General features: G+C 39.0%; 1 protein-coding gene across 5 annotated transcripts in view; it reads left to right on the plus strand.

Annotated features, from left to right (window-relative positions):
* Positions 1-19,102, plus strand: part of GLIS3 (GLIS family zinc finger 3) — a 452,994-nt gene that overhangs the window by 127,498 nt on the left and 306,394 nt on the right. For 3 of the 5 annotated variants that reach the window (XM_045840588.1, XM_045840586.1, XM_045840587.1), the window contains one exon: positions 18,256-18,463. The exons of the other annotated variants lie outside the window; for them this stretch is intronic. In XM_045840588.1, the coding sequence (XP_045696544.1) occupies positions 18,333-18,463 (131 nt within the window). In that variant the 5' untranslated portion in view covers positions 18,256-18,332. The remainder of the gene's footprint in view (positions 1-18,255; positions 18,464-19,102) is intronic. 5 annotated transcript variants of the gene reach the window in all.

Consider the following 19,102-nt stretch of genomic DNA (forward strand, 5'->3'; position numbering starts at 1 on the left):
TTAAATGTTAACTCTTTAGTTAAGAACTAACTTCTTTCCTATGCAAAAGGAAAAAAAAAGAGTGAGGGAGAAAACACAATGTGGCAGTAACCACCTGATTTTTTAAAAAATCATGGTTTGCTTATGTGGTTGCTTATTTTCAAGGTAATACATATGTAGCGATTATAAAGATGTGTGCAAACTTGAACAGACTGCAGACTCACCTTCCCGAGTTCCCTGTGTGGCTTTAGCAGGGTTCTCGGAGTTAGTTATTTTCAACCACATTCCTAGTTTAGCCATTAGAAAATTATGGGTTTTATTTGTATAAACTCAGCAGCTAAAATAGCACTTCCAGAAAGGTGGGTGAGCTCATCGCTGTCTGAACCAGGCAAGTTAATGGCCTGCCCAGTATTGTTCACACAGGCCAGCACTGGCTGACTTCACCAGCTGTTCCACTTGAAGGGAGACATTGTTTCTTAGGCTGCGTTTGTCAGATGCTTTCCTTTCTGCACACCAGCCTTTGCTGAATGTCCTAGTAGTTCTGAAAGTTCCTACTGCTCATACTTGATGAAACCAAAAAGCAGGTAGTCCTGGAAATGTAAGCAGAATACTCTGTACAGCTGTCTGAGGCCCCCGCCCAAGAAAAAGATGTAAACACCTTTATCCCTGCACTTTTACACAAACAGCCACAGCCCATGGAAGCTCCCCAGTGGGAGGGGTTCCTCCTTCTGACACTTTTAAAAGTCAGTTACCAAACAGGCCTGGGAACATGAATAACTTCAGCATGAGGTGCTTTTGCTGATTCTGATCACTTTTCAGGAAGCATGATGGTAATCTATGGAATGGAGGTACGTGGAGGAAGGGAATGGGGGATTACAGAATTTGTATTTGCTGTAAGAAATTAAAATATAGCACGATGTTGAACTTTAGGAACTTCTTAGGCTATTGCCCACATAATATTCAGTTTTGTGGAAGAGTGAATGGCTGAGAGAGATGAATTTCAGTGGACTTAAAATCTTAAAATGTCAGATGCTAGGGCAGAGTGACTAGAAAAGGAAGAGACCTTAAATTGGGAGAAACGTGTTTGATTCTGAAAGATGCTATCCCACAGACAATCAGCATGGAGACAGGATAGCGATGCAGTTTTTAAAAAGTCAGATTGAATGCTCTTTAGAATGAGTGCTAAATACAGCCTGGTGCATCGGTTCTGACTTCTCTTAAATGAGTAGTTTTTGCATTATCCTCTCCTTCTGCTGTGTTTATCTGGAGGACTGTTTAATTTTTATTACTAAGCTGATCTTTGGATTAAAGACATCAGACATTACATCTCTAGGTAGAGGAGGTGTTCGAGGTAAACTTTCTTTAGGGTTCTGTTTTCACTGGAGAAGAAAACTAATTCACCACTGAGTGATTGTAACTGCAGATGCTAATTTAGAAATCTGTCGGCCAGAATCAGGTGACTTTGATAAGACTTTTATTCTTTTCGATCTTATGTATTTGTGAGCGCATTCTTGGGAAGATTGCTGCTGGGTAGTGTTGCATGTCACAGATGAGGGAAGGTTAGTTATTAACTCCACATAGAGGGTGAAGGGGGGCAATAGGCAGGCTGTGGAATGAGGAAAGGGCCAGGTTGAAACATTTCCAAAAGGTATTTTTGTTGTTTATACTTGTTAATTATTAATATTAATTATTGATGAAAAGTGGTTTTGAGTTACATGCCACACATTGTTTAGGAATAAATTATCACATTTCTTATCTGGGACCACAGTAGCTATTAAACTGTTTCAAATAATCAATATTTATTAATTTAGTACAATTTCCCCCTTCCTTCAACATTAAAGATAAAAATCTATGTATTTCCAGCTTATAAAGAATTTGTTTTGGGAAAATGTATTTTTCCCTAAGCTTTGGGTGTCATTTAACACTAAATGAATATGTTAAGGATTGAATTTGTCCAAATTCAGTCAATAATTTAAAACGTATCTTTAAAATAAAGTATATATTCCATGAAAAACATGTAGATGAGCGATATGTAAGGTTCTGTAGGTTAAAATTGCCAAATTAATTGTGAGTACAGTGCTCTGTTTCAAATGTCCATACTTTTTCAGATATGTATTTTGGAAATGAGCTTTTTATGGGTTTCTGCATTTTGTAGTTCATAGTAGAGGTTTAAATGAAGCATATTTTCTTTAAATTCCAACAGGCAGGTATGTAGAGGATTAAAGGTCCCTCTGGGAGTCTGAACTGGCTGATATTTATTTTGAGAGAGGGTGAAGGTAGAGCAGGGCAAGAGAGAGAGAGAGAGAGAGAGACCCTCTGACACACTGGGAGATAAGGCTTTCAGAGTCAGACTGTGAAAGTCAATGTTTATGCTTCTTAGGGGGCTTTCTGAATGTTGTTACATTCATTTTAGCTTCAGTCGTAAGGACTGTGTATTGGGTGTCTATTGGCTGTACTCATTTTTAGTTTCAGATTGTGTTGTTCTGATTAGTGGGCTATACACTATCACAACAGTCATGTGTAAAAGTACTAGTCACAACATTGGCAATTCAAAGACTTGTTTGCTTGCAGAAACTAGCACACACAGCTGAGCTACCTCTGGACTTTATTTTGCATTTGCCTGGGTGGCCTCTAGAGGTGACATGTACTGGTGTGTTTTCCCAGCAGGGAGCAGTTGTAGAAGTAACTTGAAAACCTTACCTAATGAGGGTAAGCAGGGTGGTTCTAGACCCATCCATTCTCTGTCATCTGAAAGGCTTGCTCACTGACTTTGTTCATAGCTTGGTGTTTGATCTCTGTAAGCAGATGATTTATCACTTTCAGATCCCCAGTCCGAGATCACAGATTCTCTGGGGGATATGGGAGAGTCTGCTTTACCTTCATGAAGGTTACGGTCAGTTAAACCTTGCTTTTGATGTGCTCACTTCACTTTGGGAAGAAAAATTCTGCATTTGTGAAAATGAAAGGACACTTGGCTTTCTCAAGGGAAGCTGAGAGCTATTGGTTTCTCTGAGAGGATTACTGATGAAGGCAGTTATGAAGAAAACAAGTAACTCTTTTAAATGAACAGCATGTTCTTGCTTAAATATTTCCCAGAACAATTCTAAAGAAATATAATACAGGTAAGTTTTGTTATGTTCTCATTGTGAGTTATGTTTACGAGAAACCAAAAATAGGATTAGAGTCATGGAGGAGAAAAGCTTTTCGTACCAGTGGCTTATGTTTTATATCTCATGAATTCTAACCATTTATAAAATTATCTGGTTCCTTGCCCCTACTCATGGTTGATTTTTTTCTCTCTTTTTCCATCTAGAGACCTTTGAATTATTTTTATTCATAAGTGAAAAATGTATTACAGCTTTATTTCCTTTTATTAATAGTTCCTTCTTGCCCTTAACCACATCTCTGACTTTTTGGCATGTAAAGTCCAGTGAGCTCATGCTTAATCATGTATAAACAGCCATCTAATTATATGGTTTTGAATTTTCATTTGACCGATTAAATGAAAATGACAGAGAAAGAGAAACCTGACAACCTCCCTGTATTTGGATACCTGGCCTTTCTCTCCCTTGCTCTTTCTTCGTGCATTTAGTAAAATGCGTGTTAAAACTTAACAAAAAAGTCAGTTTGCATTTGCCAAGTTTCTGAGGTAAAATTGTTTTTTTCAAGTCCACATGTCAAAAAAACAAGTCAGTTGAGCTGTATACATCTTCCCTATAAATTTCTTTCGGCCTCTAGGCTTTCTTCCTCTGGACAGAGGTATTGCTAGAATTCCTTGTGCTGCTGGTGTCAGATGACAGAGCAACCAATAAGGGGCATGATTTCTCAATCTTTGTTTCCCTTCACCTTCTCCCTTGAGGTGCAATAACAATGATTCCAGTTGCCACATCTCCCCACCCTCCCTGAAACCACTCTGATTGACACATTTTTGAAGAAGGTAGTGGGAAAATCTTTCCAAACAAAGGTGCTTGTGTTTAAGCAGGAAGGTAGAAGTTGTTCTTTCCCTTTTTTACTCATTGGCTTATAATTCTGAACATGGAGCAAAATCTTTTCTGAACGGTTACGTGGTTTTGCCATGGCTAGCTCAGAATACTGTATAGAAGACCAAAGAAAAGACACTTTCCTTTATTAATATTTTTTTCTGGATGTATCACAAAATGAGTATGTACAGAATAGGTTTGTCTAATAGCTATAAGAGAGAAGAAAGGGAAGGGGATACCTGTGAAATTTGGCAAAAGTGATTTATTTCTCATGATCCTTCAGCTTTAAAACATAATTTGGTTTCTCAAAGTATGAGGGAGGGGACCCCAACCCCCTGACTTATCTTCTGCATTGAGGACCCTGTGTAGTACAGGCTTCCTCTGCTAGGTAAGTGTTCTAGAAACCCATCTGGATCAGTGTACTAGCCGGCGTTGTTGTGAGAGGCTGTGTTTGGCTTCAGTGAGTTTTTTTTTGAAGACTCTTTCAACATGTTTGTCCATTTCATGCTGGGTAGTTTACGAGTGCACCTGTCCATACTGTGTTGAGTGTTCAGCAATTTTTGACCCAAAACAGCATAGTCCCCATGCCACACCCTCCCTATGTATCCAATCTCACCCCAAGTGACTTTTTTTGTTTCCCTGGATGAAAAAAAGTCCTTAAAGTTCCCTTTGCCAATGTGGAAAAGGTGAAACAAAAAAATGGCAGAAGCACTAAAAGGTGTCAAAATTGATAAATTCAAAACTGTTTTGAGCAGTGGAAAAAAGTCTCCATTGATAGGTGTATTGCATCAAATGGAGAGTAATTTGAAGTTGACTGAAGTTGAAACATGTAAGAATAAATGCACAGTTACTTATAAATAAATTCTGGTGTTTTTTGGGGTCCACCTCGTATGGTGACTCTGAAACGTGTATCTCTTAAGTGCAAAAATTGCACATACTTATTAGATTGGTAGATTTGTTTGGAAGTGAATTATATTGACTCCATTTTAAAATTGGCAGAATGATCTCACTAAGATTGGTGTCTAAACAGTCTTCCTTATTGAAAATATTTTTGGAGATAACCTTCATAATTTTTTGGCTCATTGTAAGGAGCTAATATTATCCAGTGATTCATAGGGATTTATTGTGACATTTTCTTCCAAACTATAGATTTGTATCAAGGGTCATGTTCCTCTCATTGTGCAAGAATCCAAGTAAGCCCTCTGACTTTCCCTGTTATTTTTGTTTTGTTGAAGAATGTTTAGAACAAAGAGGGGGAGCAAAATCTGGAGGCTTCCAGTAAATTGATCCTTGGAGAATGGGGAGGGATTTTATTTCTCTCTTTCCAATTTACTTTCAAAGCCATAAGATCTTAACATTGCTTATGATTTGTGACTCTCTTCTAAAAATGTGTGTGCTACTCAGAAAACAAGTTTTCAGCTCAATTAGTATTCAAGTTTTTATTCACATTTATTCTCAGCTTTCACATTCAACTTAGGTAAATAACACTACCCCTTTAAAAGGTTTAGGCATAACATAAGCATTACTCTTTTTTGAAAACATTTAAAAAATTTTTTCAATTACCATTGACATACATTATTATATTAGTTTCAGGTGTACAATCCAGTGATTAGATACCTTACTAAGTGATCATCCTGATAAATCTCAGACCTATCTGACAGCATACATAGTTATTAGAATATTATTGACTATATTCCCCATGCTGTACTTTACATCCCCATGACTATCCTGTAACATCCATTTGTATTTCTTAGTCCCTTCATCCTTTTCATCCCTCCCCCAAACCCTACTTGCATTTGGCAACCATCAAAATGTTCTCCATAACTATGATTCTATTTCTGTTCTGCTTGTCCATTTATTTTGTTTTTTAGATTCAATTGTTGATGGATATGTATTCATTGTCATTTTATTGTTGATAGTCTTAATCTTCCTCCTCCTTTTTCTTCTCCTCCTTCTTCTACTTTTCCTCCTCCTCCTCTTACTCCTTCTTCGTCCCCTTCCACTACCCCTCCCTCTCCCTCTTCTTTCTTCTTATCCTTTAGCATTCCATACAATATTGGTTTGATGGTGATGAACTCCTTTAGCTTTTTCTTATCTGAAAAGCTCTTTATCTGTCCTTTGATTATAAATGATAGCTTTGCTGGGTAGAGTAATCTTGGTTGTAGGTCCTTGCTTTTCATCACTTTGAATATTATTGCCAATACCTTCTGGCTTACAAAGATTCTGTTGAGAAATCAGCTTACTGTTTTATTAGGATCCCACTTACAGGTAAGTAACTGCTTTTCTCTTGCTGCTTTTAAGGTTGTCTGTTTGTTTTTAAACTTTGGCATCTTAATTATGATGTGTTTTGGTGTGGGCTTCTAGGGATTCATCTTCTTTGGAACTCTTTGCACTTCCTGAACTTATATGTCTTTTTTCCCCCACCAAGTTAGGGAAGCTTTCTGTCATATTTTTTTCTAATAGGTTTTAAATTCCTTCCTCTCTCTCTCCTCCTTCTGACACCCTCTGATGTGAATATTGGTGTGTTTGAAGATGTCCCAGAGGCTTCTTACAGTATCCTCATTTTTTAAAATTCTTTTTTATTTTTGCTGTTCTGGTTTGGTGTTTTTGCTTCCTTATATTCCAAATCACTGATAGGATTCTTGGCTTTATCTACTCTACTGCTGCTTTCCTGTAAAGCATTCTTCATTTCAGTTAGTGTAGCCTTCATTTATGACTGGTTCTTTTTTAATGTTGTTGAAATCCTCACTAAGTTCATTGAACACCCTTATAACCAGTGTTTTGAACTCACATCTGGTAAATTGTTGATTTTCATTTTAAAAAAATATTTTTTCTAGAATTTTGTTCTGTTCTTTCATTTGGGACATGTTTCTTTGTCTCCTCATTTTGGCAGCCTCCCTGTATTTGTTTTTATTTATTACACAGAGCTGTTATGTCTCTTAGGCTTGGTAGAGTGGCCCAATGTAGTAGGTGTTCTGTAGAGTCCAGTGGTACAACCTTCCCAACCATCCAAGCTGGGCACTCAAGGTGTGCTCCCCTTTGTGAGCTGTGTACACCACTTCTGTTGTAGCTGAACCTTGGTTGCAGTTGGGGTGTCGGTATGAGGGATTTACCCCTAGGCCAATTGGCTGCAAGGACTGGCTGCTACCACTAACCATTGACCTCTTACCACTGTTAGAGTATCAGCTGTGCAGGGGCTCACCACACAGAGCAGGACTTACTTCAGCGGGGCTCTGGTGCCTGCTGAGTCTGTCTGTTAGGTATGTTGCTTGTGGGGGTGATTGGGTGTTGGTACTTTGATATGGTCTGAAGCTGCCTACTGGGTGTGCTGACCTACCAGGATGTGTAGGCCACAGTTGGCTGCTGCCTGTGTTTTGCCTGGGGCCACCTGACATGAGCTACAAAGTGATCTGCAGATGGCTGCTACTCATGTGGGCTTGGAGGTGCCCAGACAAGGCCAAGATGTGAACCAAGGCTGGCTGATGCTCATGCCAGGGCTGGGAACACTTATTGAAAGGTGCAGGGCATACTAAGGCCAGATGCTGCTTGTTTGAGAGATTTTAGGAAACTCTGAAGCATGAGCCAGGATTGGCCATTCATATGGAAAAGTCCCTGGAAACAGTTTCTGTGGGCCCGAAAGTTGAGTGGAGTGGGGCCTCAGGGAGTCACCAAGGAGAGGAAAACAGTGTGAACCAGGTTGATGGAGACTCAGATATGGCCCCTTCCTATTGGCTCTGTGGCGGAGGGCTCAGCAAAGGAACAATGGCTTCTGCTAGCACCTCTCTCTGGGAGAAAGTTGCTCCACCCCAGCTCTTGCTCTGATGCTGTACAATATAGTTCCTCCCCATATGTCCCTGGTTCCTTTCAAGCTGCTGCCCCAGTGTGAGAGCTCAGAGGGAACGAGTCTGAGTAACTCCTTGCAGAGGCCCTTTAACAGGAATGTCTGAGATTTCTTTGTTTCACTCAAATCCCTGCTAATTTTTACAGCTAGAAGTTATGGGTACTTCTCTTCCTGGCACTGGAACCCTGGGCTTGGGAGACTGGTGTGGAGCTGGGACCCCACTCCTCAGAGGGTATCTCTGCAGCTGAGATATCCCTCCCAATTTTTGTCTGCTATATGTGGATGTGGGACCAGCCTGTTGTTCTTCTCTGCTCCTCCTACCAGTCTTGATGTGTCTTCCTCTTTAATTTTGTAGTTGTAGAACTTCCATTCAGCCAGATTTCAGGTGGTTCTGAATGATGGTTTTTCTGTAGTTTAGTTGTAATTTTGATGTGATTGTAGGAGGAAGTAAGTATTGTGTTTATCTATGCATCCATCTTGACCAAAGTCTCATTATTCTTTTTTTTCATAGCAGCATTATTTTTAAATTTATTTTTTGCTGTATTTTTATTACCATTTATCTCCCTTATATGCCCCTCCTCCCTGCCATAACCACACTGTTGTCCATGTCCATGAGTCCTTTTCCCATTTTGCTTCATCACTCCACCCCCTAACTTTCTACCCATAGCTGTCAGCCTGCTCTCTATGAGTCTGTCACTATTTTGCTTGGTAGTTCAGTTTTTTTTCAATATATTTCACATATAAGTGAAATCATACAGTGTTTGTGTTTCTCTGACTGGCTTATTTCACTTAGCATAATGTTCTCCAGGTCTGTCCATGCTGTTGGAAAGGGTAAAATTTTCTTTTTTTTTATGGCTGAGTAGAATTCCATTGTGTAGTTGTTATGTCCTCATATCTATTGATGGACACTTGGGCTGCTTCCATATTGTAGCAATTGTAAATGATGCTGCAATGAACACAGGGATGCTTATGTTCTTTCAAATTAATGTTTTGCGTTCCTTTGGATATATTCCCAGAATGGGGCCTGTGGGATAAAAGGCAGATCCAGTTTTAATTTTTTTGAGGTAACTCCATACTGCTTTCCACAGTGGCTACACCCATCTGCATTCCCAACAACAGTACAAAAGGGTTCCCCTTTCCCCCGCATCCTTGCCAACACTTGTTGTTTGTTGATTGCTATTGATGATAGCCGTTCTGACACATGTGAGATGGCACCTCATTGTGGTTTTAATTTGCCTTTCTTTGATGATTAGTGAAGTGAAGCATCTTTTCATATGTCTTTTGGCCACTTGTATGTCCTCTTTGGAGAAGTGTCTATTCAGGGACTTTTATGGAAAGGAAGAATTAACATCATTAAAATGTCCATAGTACTTAAAGCAATCTGTAGATTCAGTGAAATCTCCATTAAGATTCCAATGATGTACCTCACAGAACTAGAACAAATATTTCAAAAGTTTATATGGGACCACAAAAGGCCCAACATGGCAACAGCGATCCTGAGAAAGAAGAACAAAGTTGGAGGACACACTCTATATCAAATATCAAACTATATATATAATATAATACCTATATAATATCTAATATCTAGTATCAAACTATACTACAAGGCCATAATAATCAAAATAGCCTGGCATTGGCATAAATACACACACATAGGTCAATGGAACAGAATAGTCCAGAAATAAACCCACACCTTTATAGTCAATTAATATTTGACAGAGGAAGCAAGTACATACAATGGACTAAAGATAGTTTATTCGATAAATGGTGTTGGGAAAATTAGACAGATACATGCAGAAAAATGAAAGTAGGCCACCTTCTTATGCTACACAGAAGAATAAGTTCAAAATGGATCAAAGACTTAAGTGTTAGGCCCCAAACCATAAAAATTCTGGAAGAAAACAGGCAGTAAAATCTTGGACATTGTAGAAATTTGTTATTGGGTATATCTCCCCAGGCAAGGGAAACAAAAGAAAAAATAAACAAATGGGTCTACTTCAAACTAAAAAGTTTTTGCACAGCAAAGGAAACCATCAACAAAATAAAAAGACAACCCACAGAATGGGAGAACATATTCACTGATACATCTGATAAGGGGTTAATATCCAAAGTTTATAGTGTTTGACTTAATTTTTAATGTGAGAAAATGTAATCTGCATAACCATTTGCCTTTCCTCCAGACTTGTTTGTTCTGGGTATCTCTTTCAGACTTGTAAGCTCATGTAGAATATGTCACAGAAAAAAATTATGATGAAGTATTTGTCTCCTTGGACAGTTCTAAGGAATTACCTTTGTTTGAAGGAAAACAAAGGTAGCCTTGCAACTTTTAAGGATGACTGTGTACACTGTGCCTTTTAGATAGTAAGGAGTTATCTCTAATATGAAGTATAAAATAGGATTTTTGCCTCTGAACCAAATCTAGATCCTGAAAAAAAGTTCCATTGATTTATGTTAAATGGCTTACACTGTATTCCCTTTGTGTTGTGTTGTGTGTGTGTGTGTGTGTGTATGTGTGTCTTGCAGGAAGGAGTATGGATGGAGGGCAAACTAGTAGTATTTCCAGCTTTTCAGTAATTTAGAGACAAAGACATATTAACAATTGTCTTTACCAGGGATAGCTGTCTTCTACATCACAGCACATGTAAAAGGGAACTTCTCAACCTTATTTGTGGCCTTGAACTATATATGTCTTGCCTTATAAATTTCCCTGAGTCATATCTTTTGTTTATTTATCTAGCAAATATTTATTGAGCACCTACCCTCTAACAGAGGGGTCCCCAGTCATTGTTTCATACAGTAAAGGGATCTCACCAATAGGCAGTTTTGCCCTTTCTCATCCAATTTCTGCTTTTGGTTGGCTTTGTGGTGGAAGCAACTTAGGAAAACATGATATTAATTTATGGAGAAGGGTTTGGAATCTAGTATTTCTTACAGGCTCTTCAACAACTCTCTTTATTTTTTTTTCTTTATAAGGTCACTTGGGGTTACTCTGTTCCCTCGGTTTATGGCTACACGACCTGGTCCAGGCTTCGTGACTGCTTCTCGAGATCATGACAACATCTCTTGGTTTCCTGCCTTCAGTTTTTGCTCTGCTTCCATATTACTGAAAATAGTTATACTGCCCTCTTCACAGTCCTTCAACTATCACAACCATGCTTTAAATCTACTATAGCACTTGCCTTGGATGTCCTGTGTAATATACTACTTTTCTAAGAATGTGAATACCTAAGGCTTATAGAGAACTTATGTTGCTAAACACTACTATAAGTGCCTTACATACATTGACTTGTTAGTTTTCCAGAGAGCCTAATGAAGGTAGGTACAGTGATCAACTTCATTTTCCAGATGAGGAAACAGAGGCACAGAGAGTTTAAGGAACTTGTCCAAGGTCAAACAGCTGGTAAGTGAAGCCATTCTGACCTTAGCATCTCCATTCTTTACCACTTCCCCATGTGGCCGTAACTTTCCTGGCACATCACTTCACTTTGGCCAGCCTACTCTTGGTACTGCTGTCTCCCTTCCTCTTATTGACAGACTCAGATCAAGTCTTACAAACAATCCTCCTCCAACAAACCTCTTCCCGTTTATACATATCTTCTTGCTTGAACTCTTTCTGTGCTGACTGTTATGGCAACTCAGTTTAAGGCTGCGTGTGTCCTAATGGTTTCATGTGTTGATTAAAACTCTCTCTAACTGGTCAGAAGCACTTTGAGGGCTAATTCAAAGGTGTAGGACTTTGTTAGTGCAGTGCAGCACAGAGCCCACATGCAGTACTCAGCAAATGTTACCTAGTCATGGTCTTGGGGAAACTGAGGCACTTTTCTCCCATTAAAATATACTTCCTCCCTCCCTTCTTATCCTTCCTTATATTTATGGAAGTCCAGTCTTAATAGAGCAAGTAGTATAATAATTTCGCCTGGAATTAACTTATATTCACAGCTTAATCCCACAGATATGCCTTGGTTTAAAGCCTTCTAAATTAGATTGTAAGCGAGAATTATCTTACTCATTTATGTATCTGCACTCCCTAGAGTACATACTATAGCACAGAGCAGAGATTCAATAAACCTTATCAGTGAGCAGTAAATCACTAAATTGGGCCTGTACTGGTGTTTCAGTTTTTCAGAGTAATGGTTTGCTTATTTAACAAATATATCTGCTCTATTCCCATGGGATGGTTAGAAAATTTGTTGAGGGAAAAGCAATAAAATGTGCTTACATTTCCTCTTTGGTTTTCTAGGCTAATCGTTGGTGAACTTTATTTAACACTCTTGGTATCCTAAGAGTCTCTGTGGAGCAGAGCAGCTTTCAGTTAACTTGGCAAATCATTACACGAGAAAACAGAAGGGTCAGCATAATCACTCTCTACTAATTAGTTGGTAATTGATGTACAATAGACTGGTGGGACTTTAGAATATAAATTTTAAGAATGCTGTCTAATAGCTGACTGGTGGGACTTTGGAATATAAATTTTTGGGAATGCTGTCTAATGCATCTTTACATCTTTATGAGGTGATTCGGAGCTGTGCGTTCTTAATAACATCTTATCAGGAGTGCCCAAGTGGTGAGGAACGACAATGAGGCTTCATGTCCAGGAATCCAGGGAACTGAGTGGTACAGGAAGGAATACGATATATTTTAATCTCTCAGGGTATAAATACAGTTCCATTTAATGCAGGGATGAAGTGAAATGAGTAATGCTGGTGATTCCATACTTTGCGGCCAACATTTCTGAATGCTGACTAAGGTTGGAAGAGTGTTGGTGTGAAAGTTATATTCTTTGTGGGATAAACTTGGTAGATTCAAGCTGAACTTCTTTGTGGTAGAATATTGCATGATTCATGGGAACCTTCATTAATCTGGATTCTATGTGACCTATTTTTTGGCTGGGACAAAGTAACTCACTTTGGAATGGAGTCACAAAAAGAGTGTTTGTGTGACCTCCTCTTTCTTATTAAACTTGATCTCCTAAATCTTGATCAACCAACTATAAAGTCGTCAGTCTTGCTCTAACTTGCTTCTATAACCATCATAACCTATGCTGTCATTTACCACCATGTGGCCTCTTCCTCAAGCCCCGTTTTATGTCATCCTTCAGTCTTCCTCCCCATCTCCACCAGATTAATCTTGGGTGAACTTGGTATCCAGTAGGGGTACACCCCTATCTATATAGCACACTGTCCCAGATGCGTGTCCCCAGGCCAACCAAGTCAGCCTCATCTGGCTTAGTTGGTTTGAGGTGGAGCCTGTGAATTTGCATTTTTTAAAAAACTTTCCTGGTAACACTAATATGCAGCTAGGTTTGGAGCCATTGGCAAACTCAGGCTGACTGAACCAGTATTCTAAACTCTGTTTTCTCCCTTTCTTCTGGTTTCCCTGTCCCCTTTTTCAGGTAGTCCTGACTTTTCTTCATTTTCCCCAGTATACACCATGCCTCCTCCCTTCTGTTTTCATGTCTACATCCTACCATCTCTTTCCCATTCATGTGCTCATTCTTCATGTTTTAATGTGTTTTTTCCAAAGTGTGTTACTTAGGATGCCAGTCTTGAGAGAGTCCATAACAAAAAAAAAAGTACCATAAACAGATATATTTTGCACACTATTTGCTCCTCTGGGAGGTTTATTCTATGCACTTGAATTTTTTTAAAGACATGCAGTGATTTTGGACAGAATATATGTGGTACTCAGAATGCCATCCACTCAGATCCTTATCTGAGCAATAAACATATTTTTTAAAAACATTGTGCAGTCACTAAAAAGTGGTATTTAAAAATGAAAACCAGTGCACACATAGTTGGCACATCTGGTAGTCAGAAAAGTTATACAGTTTGTTTTCAGGGAATGACAAGCCAAGGAACATTCTAACTTGGCCAGTTGGAAAGTTTTTTTCTATCTGTGGTGACACCTGGCTTAAAAAAAATTGGCTTCAGACTCAAAGTAGATAGAACATTGGAAATAAGTAGAGAATTAAATAGAATCATTTACTACCTTGTTGCATGCAAGGAATTGTGAAGAACTGTTTTATTTCAGGAAGGTGAATGGAGCAAATAATGTGATCACAGTCATGAACAATAATAACAACAAATGTAACAGTAGCTGCTAATACATTGAGTACCTACTATGTGCTAGACAATGTGCATATGAGAAGACACAGACATGGAGATGAAGCACACAAATGTTTAAGTAGTATGGCCAAGTAGCGCAACTAGCAGAGTGCGGGGTGCATCCTAGGCAGACTGGTGAGCCCACACTTCACATACTGCACAGTTTTGAGTAGTCTGAAGGTATTCCTCCTGTCTAGAATTATGACAATAAAATTAGACGGTTACATTGAACCCAGTGGCCCAAGGTCAAACTGTTGTTTGCCTCAATCTTTGAGACAAATGATGCCATTTTCTAGAACATTCTCACAGCTGTGTCGCAAACATTGCCAATTCCCAACAAATTTACCATTTAGCTTAAGGCTTCAGGGATGCCATATGTGACACTTGCCAGAAGCTGTCACTCCTCTATAGTAGATGGAGTTCAAGGTGACCAGTGTATTTGGGAGTGGGGGTAATATAGTAAAAATGATGGAGATGCTGGGAAGTTAGCAGTCCTGTGGAAATGTGTCAAAGGATGGACTTAGTTGGAGTTCATTACTGAAAAACAGCAGTGCCTTTAAAAAAAGAAAACTAGGAGGGTTTTGGTGGAAATAATCTGTCAGTATTTGATATTCCTGTATATAACTATCTTTTCATTCATTTATTTCTTTAAAAATTTGTTTTATATTGTTCAAGTACAGTTGTCTCCATTTTCCCCTGACTACTACCCCCACTCCACCCCTCCCCACCTACCACCCTGGACTCCACCCCCCTTTGGCTTTGTCCATGGGTCCTTTATACATGTTCCTTGACTACCCTTCCCCTTTTTTCCCCATTATCCCCTTCCCTCCTCTCCTTGTTACTGTAAGTTTGTTCTTTATCTCAATATCTCTTGTATTTTGCTTTCTTGTTTGTTTTGTTGATTAGGTTCCACTTATAGGTGAGATCATATGGTATTTGCCTTTTACCACCTGGCTTATTTCACTTAGCATAATGTTCTCCAGATCCATCCATTCTGTTGCAAAGGGTCGGAGCTCCTTCTTTCTTTCTGCTGTGTGGTATTCCATTGTGTAAATGTACTGTTGTTTTTTGATCCACTCATTTACTGATGGGCGTTTAGGTTGCTTCCAGCACTTGGCTGTTGTAAATTGTGCTGCTATGAACATTGGGGTGCATAGGTTCTTTTGAATTGGTGTTTCAGGATTTTTTGAGTATCATCCCAGCAGTGGAATTGCCAGGTCAAAAGGCAATTCCATTTTTAGTTTTCTGAGGAAATTCCATGATGTTCTCCACAGTGGCTGCACCAGTTTGCAATTCCACCAAAAGTGTACTAGGGTTCCCTTTTCTCCACGACCTCACCAACACTTGTTTGTTGGTTGGTTTGTGTATGATGCCCATTCTGACCATTGTGAAGTGGTATCTCATTGTGGTTTTAATTTGCATCATTCGTTCATTTCTACTTAACTTCATTGACAGACTTTATTGTTTGTGTTCTGTTCAGGCTCTGGGCTAGGTACTAAGGAAGCAAAGATTCCTTAAACAAGAGCTTTACTTTTAAAGAGCAGTAAAGTATAAAAGGGGAGAAGATGACAGGCATGTAAACATTTCAGTTCCCTGAAGGTTTTGTGGGAGATGTGTTGTGAGAGACTGCAGGGAAATGAAAAGAAGAATTAGTCCTACCTTTCCAGTGTGCAGTGGGTGTGGTGAAGAGTCAGTGGGGGGAGTCAGACCTTTGAATTGAGGCTTTGAACATGCAGAGGTGTGCACTAAGTAGACAGGTTAGGGTAAGAGCATTCTAGGCAGAGAAGATCATGAGCAAGACAAGGGTTAGAAATTCCTCAGCCATAATATTGGTACTTACCCATTTAAGGTGTGCGTATTTTTACACCAGAGCATCTCTGAAACCTCAACACCATGCACTGATTTAATTTACAGCTCATCACAAGTTCTTACTGGTACATAAAATAATGGTATGCCTTATAATATATGGCATCTTAGATTTGATGTAAGAATATCTTAATATGTTTTGCCACCAAGTAGTATTTCTTGGGTGTGCTGTTCTTGATGCTAATATGTGTTTGTTTTAGAGGTAGATATTAATACCTTTTTACTAAGGTGGAAGTAGGCATGAAGTGAGTGAGTTGCTTAGATGAATACATGACATTAAATTTGAGAGACTACTGACATCTTTTTTTTCAGTTTTTTAATTTTATTTTAATAATTGTTCAAGTACAGTTTTCTGTTTTTTACTCCCATCCCAGCCCCCCCCCCGCCCCCCCCGCCGAATACTGACATCTAATGTTGCTTTTTTTTAAATCCTTACCTGAGGATATTGATCTTAGAGAGAGAGGAAGGAAGCTGGGGCTGGGGCGGGGTGGCGGGGAGAGAGTGAGAGAGGGAGGAGAGAAGAGAGGGAGAGAGAGAGATGTGAGAGAGAAACATTGATCGGTTGCCTCCCATATGCACCCCAGCCAGGGAAGGAACCCATAACCTAGGTGTGTGCCCTGATCCGGATTGAACTTTTTTGGTGTGTGAGACAACACTCCAACCAGTCGAGCCACCCAGACAGGGCTGATGTTGCTTTTAATAGCTGTGACTGATAAGGACCCATCCTTACCTGGGTAGAGAATTCGAGTGTCTTTTTTACTGGACTAGGCTATGAACCATCACGTTGCCTTTAGGTAAAGGAGGATTTGGAAAGCAATGGCATGCGGTTTGTTGGAATTTGTTAAGATACTGAGTTTATGGTTATTGCATAAAAACGTATCCACTACTCTTAATAATGACATGAAACCCTATGGTACAGTGTTATGAGTTATGAAGACAGATTGACCCTCTATAACTGACCTTTCAAGGCACAAGAAGATGCATCAGATATAAGCTGCAGGGAAAGAGGTAGAGGGAAGGTTCTGGCTTGAGTATCTTAAAAAAAATTGGAGACTTTTCTCTCAGAGCTAATGATCTTGGAAAGTATCCACAGAGCAAATGAAGCATCTAGCACCTTTAAGTAACCAGGTGCCATGAAAATATATCCTGGTGGAATCTATTTCTGCTCTGTTCATAAATCCCTTTGTGACCTTGGGCAAATCAATTACTACTTGGATTTTACTTTTCCAGTGGGCTGGACTATATACCAGGTTTTCTACCAGCTAATGATGTTGTTACTCTCCCAGCATTTTTAAGATCTGGTTTCATTAATGTGAGCACAGTGATTGATCTAAGATCTTGTTTATTCTTCAGTTTTGTGGGCTCTTGGGAGAGGATGTTACAGAAGATGACAGTCATTTTGGGGGCTACTGATTTAATTTTTGGGAAAACAAAATGGGAAATTATACCCCCTAGGACTAAGGAAAGTTATAGGGATGCTTTTCCACCCACTTTGATCCCAAATATATCAATGAGAAAGACGGGAAATTTTGTGAGAAAAATTTAGAACTTCATTTGTTAAAAACTGAGATCATACTTATTTTTGTTTGTTTGAAATAGGAACAGAGTGAGACTTGACCAGGTAGTTTGCAAAAAAAAAAAAGGTTTGAAAAAATACACCCATGCAAAAAGAATGTCTAGAATGATTCAACAATTATTATGTTTTTGTAAGTGAGTCATGACAGTGTTTTCCTTTCTTCTCTTTGCATTTCACTTTTCCCTAACGACATAGACTCTTGTGGGTTTCTTTTTTCTTTCTTTTTTTTTTTACTTTCCCTTTTGGGTATGTACCAGATTTTACTAGGTTCGAAGATTGTTGTTAATGAAATGAAAAATCTATGTCTAATTAGAATGAATGTTTTGTTTGTGGCTTTCTCATCCTTATTTTTTGAAAACTGGGTATATGTCCAATGACAGTGTATTGGGATGAAGAGGAGAAGTACAGAGTGGAGAGATGCAGCCAGATTATATCCTTTGAAAGAGGCTTTTAGCAAGGCCAGAACTGGAATGAAGTAAACCAGTTAAACAAGTTCGTTTGTTTTTTTCTCTACCAGCAGCATCAACTTTCCTTGATGGGTGCTTCAAGATATTAGTTAGTCTAGAAAAAACTTAGCTTGATGTTAGTAATCCCATCTACTTACCACCTTAACTCTTTAGGTAAGGAGATGATGAAATGATTCTTAATATCACTGGGCACTTCTACAGAGAAGGAGCAAAATGCAAGCACATTTTGTGTAAGTGGTGATTATAGATGAGTTTCTGTTGTAGCATCATTGCTTTTTCATTGCAATTGGAGGGAGCTTTTTGGTATCACCAATACTAAAAAATAAAAAAAGATCCAAGGACTGTCTCTAAAGACGGGTCCTGATAAAAGTGTGCACATGTGTGTATTTATTGATTTCTGATGTAAGGGACATGAAAGCTAACCTGATTCATTTGTTTTTAGGGGCTCTTGGCTTTGGGCCTCAGTGCAAGTCCATTGGAAAAGGCAGCTGCAACAATCTAGTGGTCACCAGCAGCCCCATGATGGTTCAGCGACTGGGACCCATTTCACCTCCAGCAAGCCAGGTCTCTACAGCATGCAACCAGATCAGTCCTAGCTTACAGAGGGCAATGAATGCAGCCAACCTGAATATACCTCCTTCAGATACCAGGTCTCAAGTTACTTTTTTTCCCCCTTCTTATGGTATAATCACACCCCATGAGTGTTTTCCCTTCCCTTTCTGAACACACACACACACACACGCCCTCGCTAAAGCTACTCTTTTAATTAGAGCTTTTTTAGGGGGATGTGTACAGAAATTATGTGCCATAATATCTTCATTGGGAAGAATGTTTTAAATGATTTAATACCCGTCATCTTCTAGTGTGAGTGAAATTAATGCCCAGTGTGAGGTTTTTGGGGCCTCACTGAAGGCCCCGGGTGTAAATTTGTTAATTCCTGGTGAAGCAAGTCCCATGTCACAGCCTAGAATTGAGATGTTCCATGTGCATCTGTCTTGCCTGTTCATTTTTTAATGTATATTTTGCACTGTCTCCAGGCTGCTTTACAACTGTTATGTCTGTCCACCTATTCCCCTGTCTATCCATCTACCCAAGTACCTATTAAGTACTTTATGTGTGTATAACACAATAGTTAAAATTTAGGGAGATAGTAGAAAAATGAAGACCGAAATAATGAATTTCAAGGCTCTGTGATGTGTTTGGGAAGACATACTTTCATGTATGAGTTATATAACATTTCAACACAGTATCTGATTAGGTGCCAGAATAATTAGGTCTAATAAATGCTG

Source organism: Phyllostomus hastatus, unplaced genomic scaffold (assembly GCF_019186645.2).
Source record: "Phyllostomus hastatus isolate PE091 unplaced genomic scaffold, TTU_PhHast_1.1 phas_contig_34, whole genome shotgun sequence".
Taxonomy (NCBI): domain Eukaryota; kingdom Metazoa; phylum Chordata; class Mammalia; order Chiroptera; family Phyllostomidae; genus Phyllostomus; species Phyllostomus hastatus.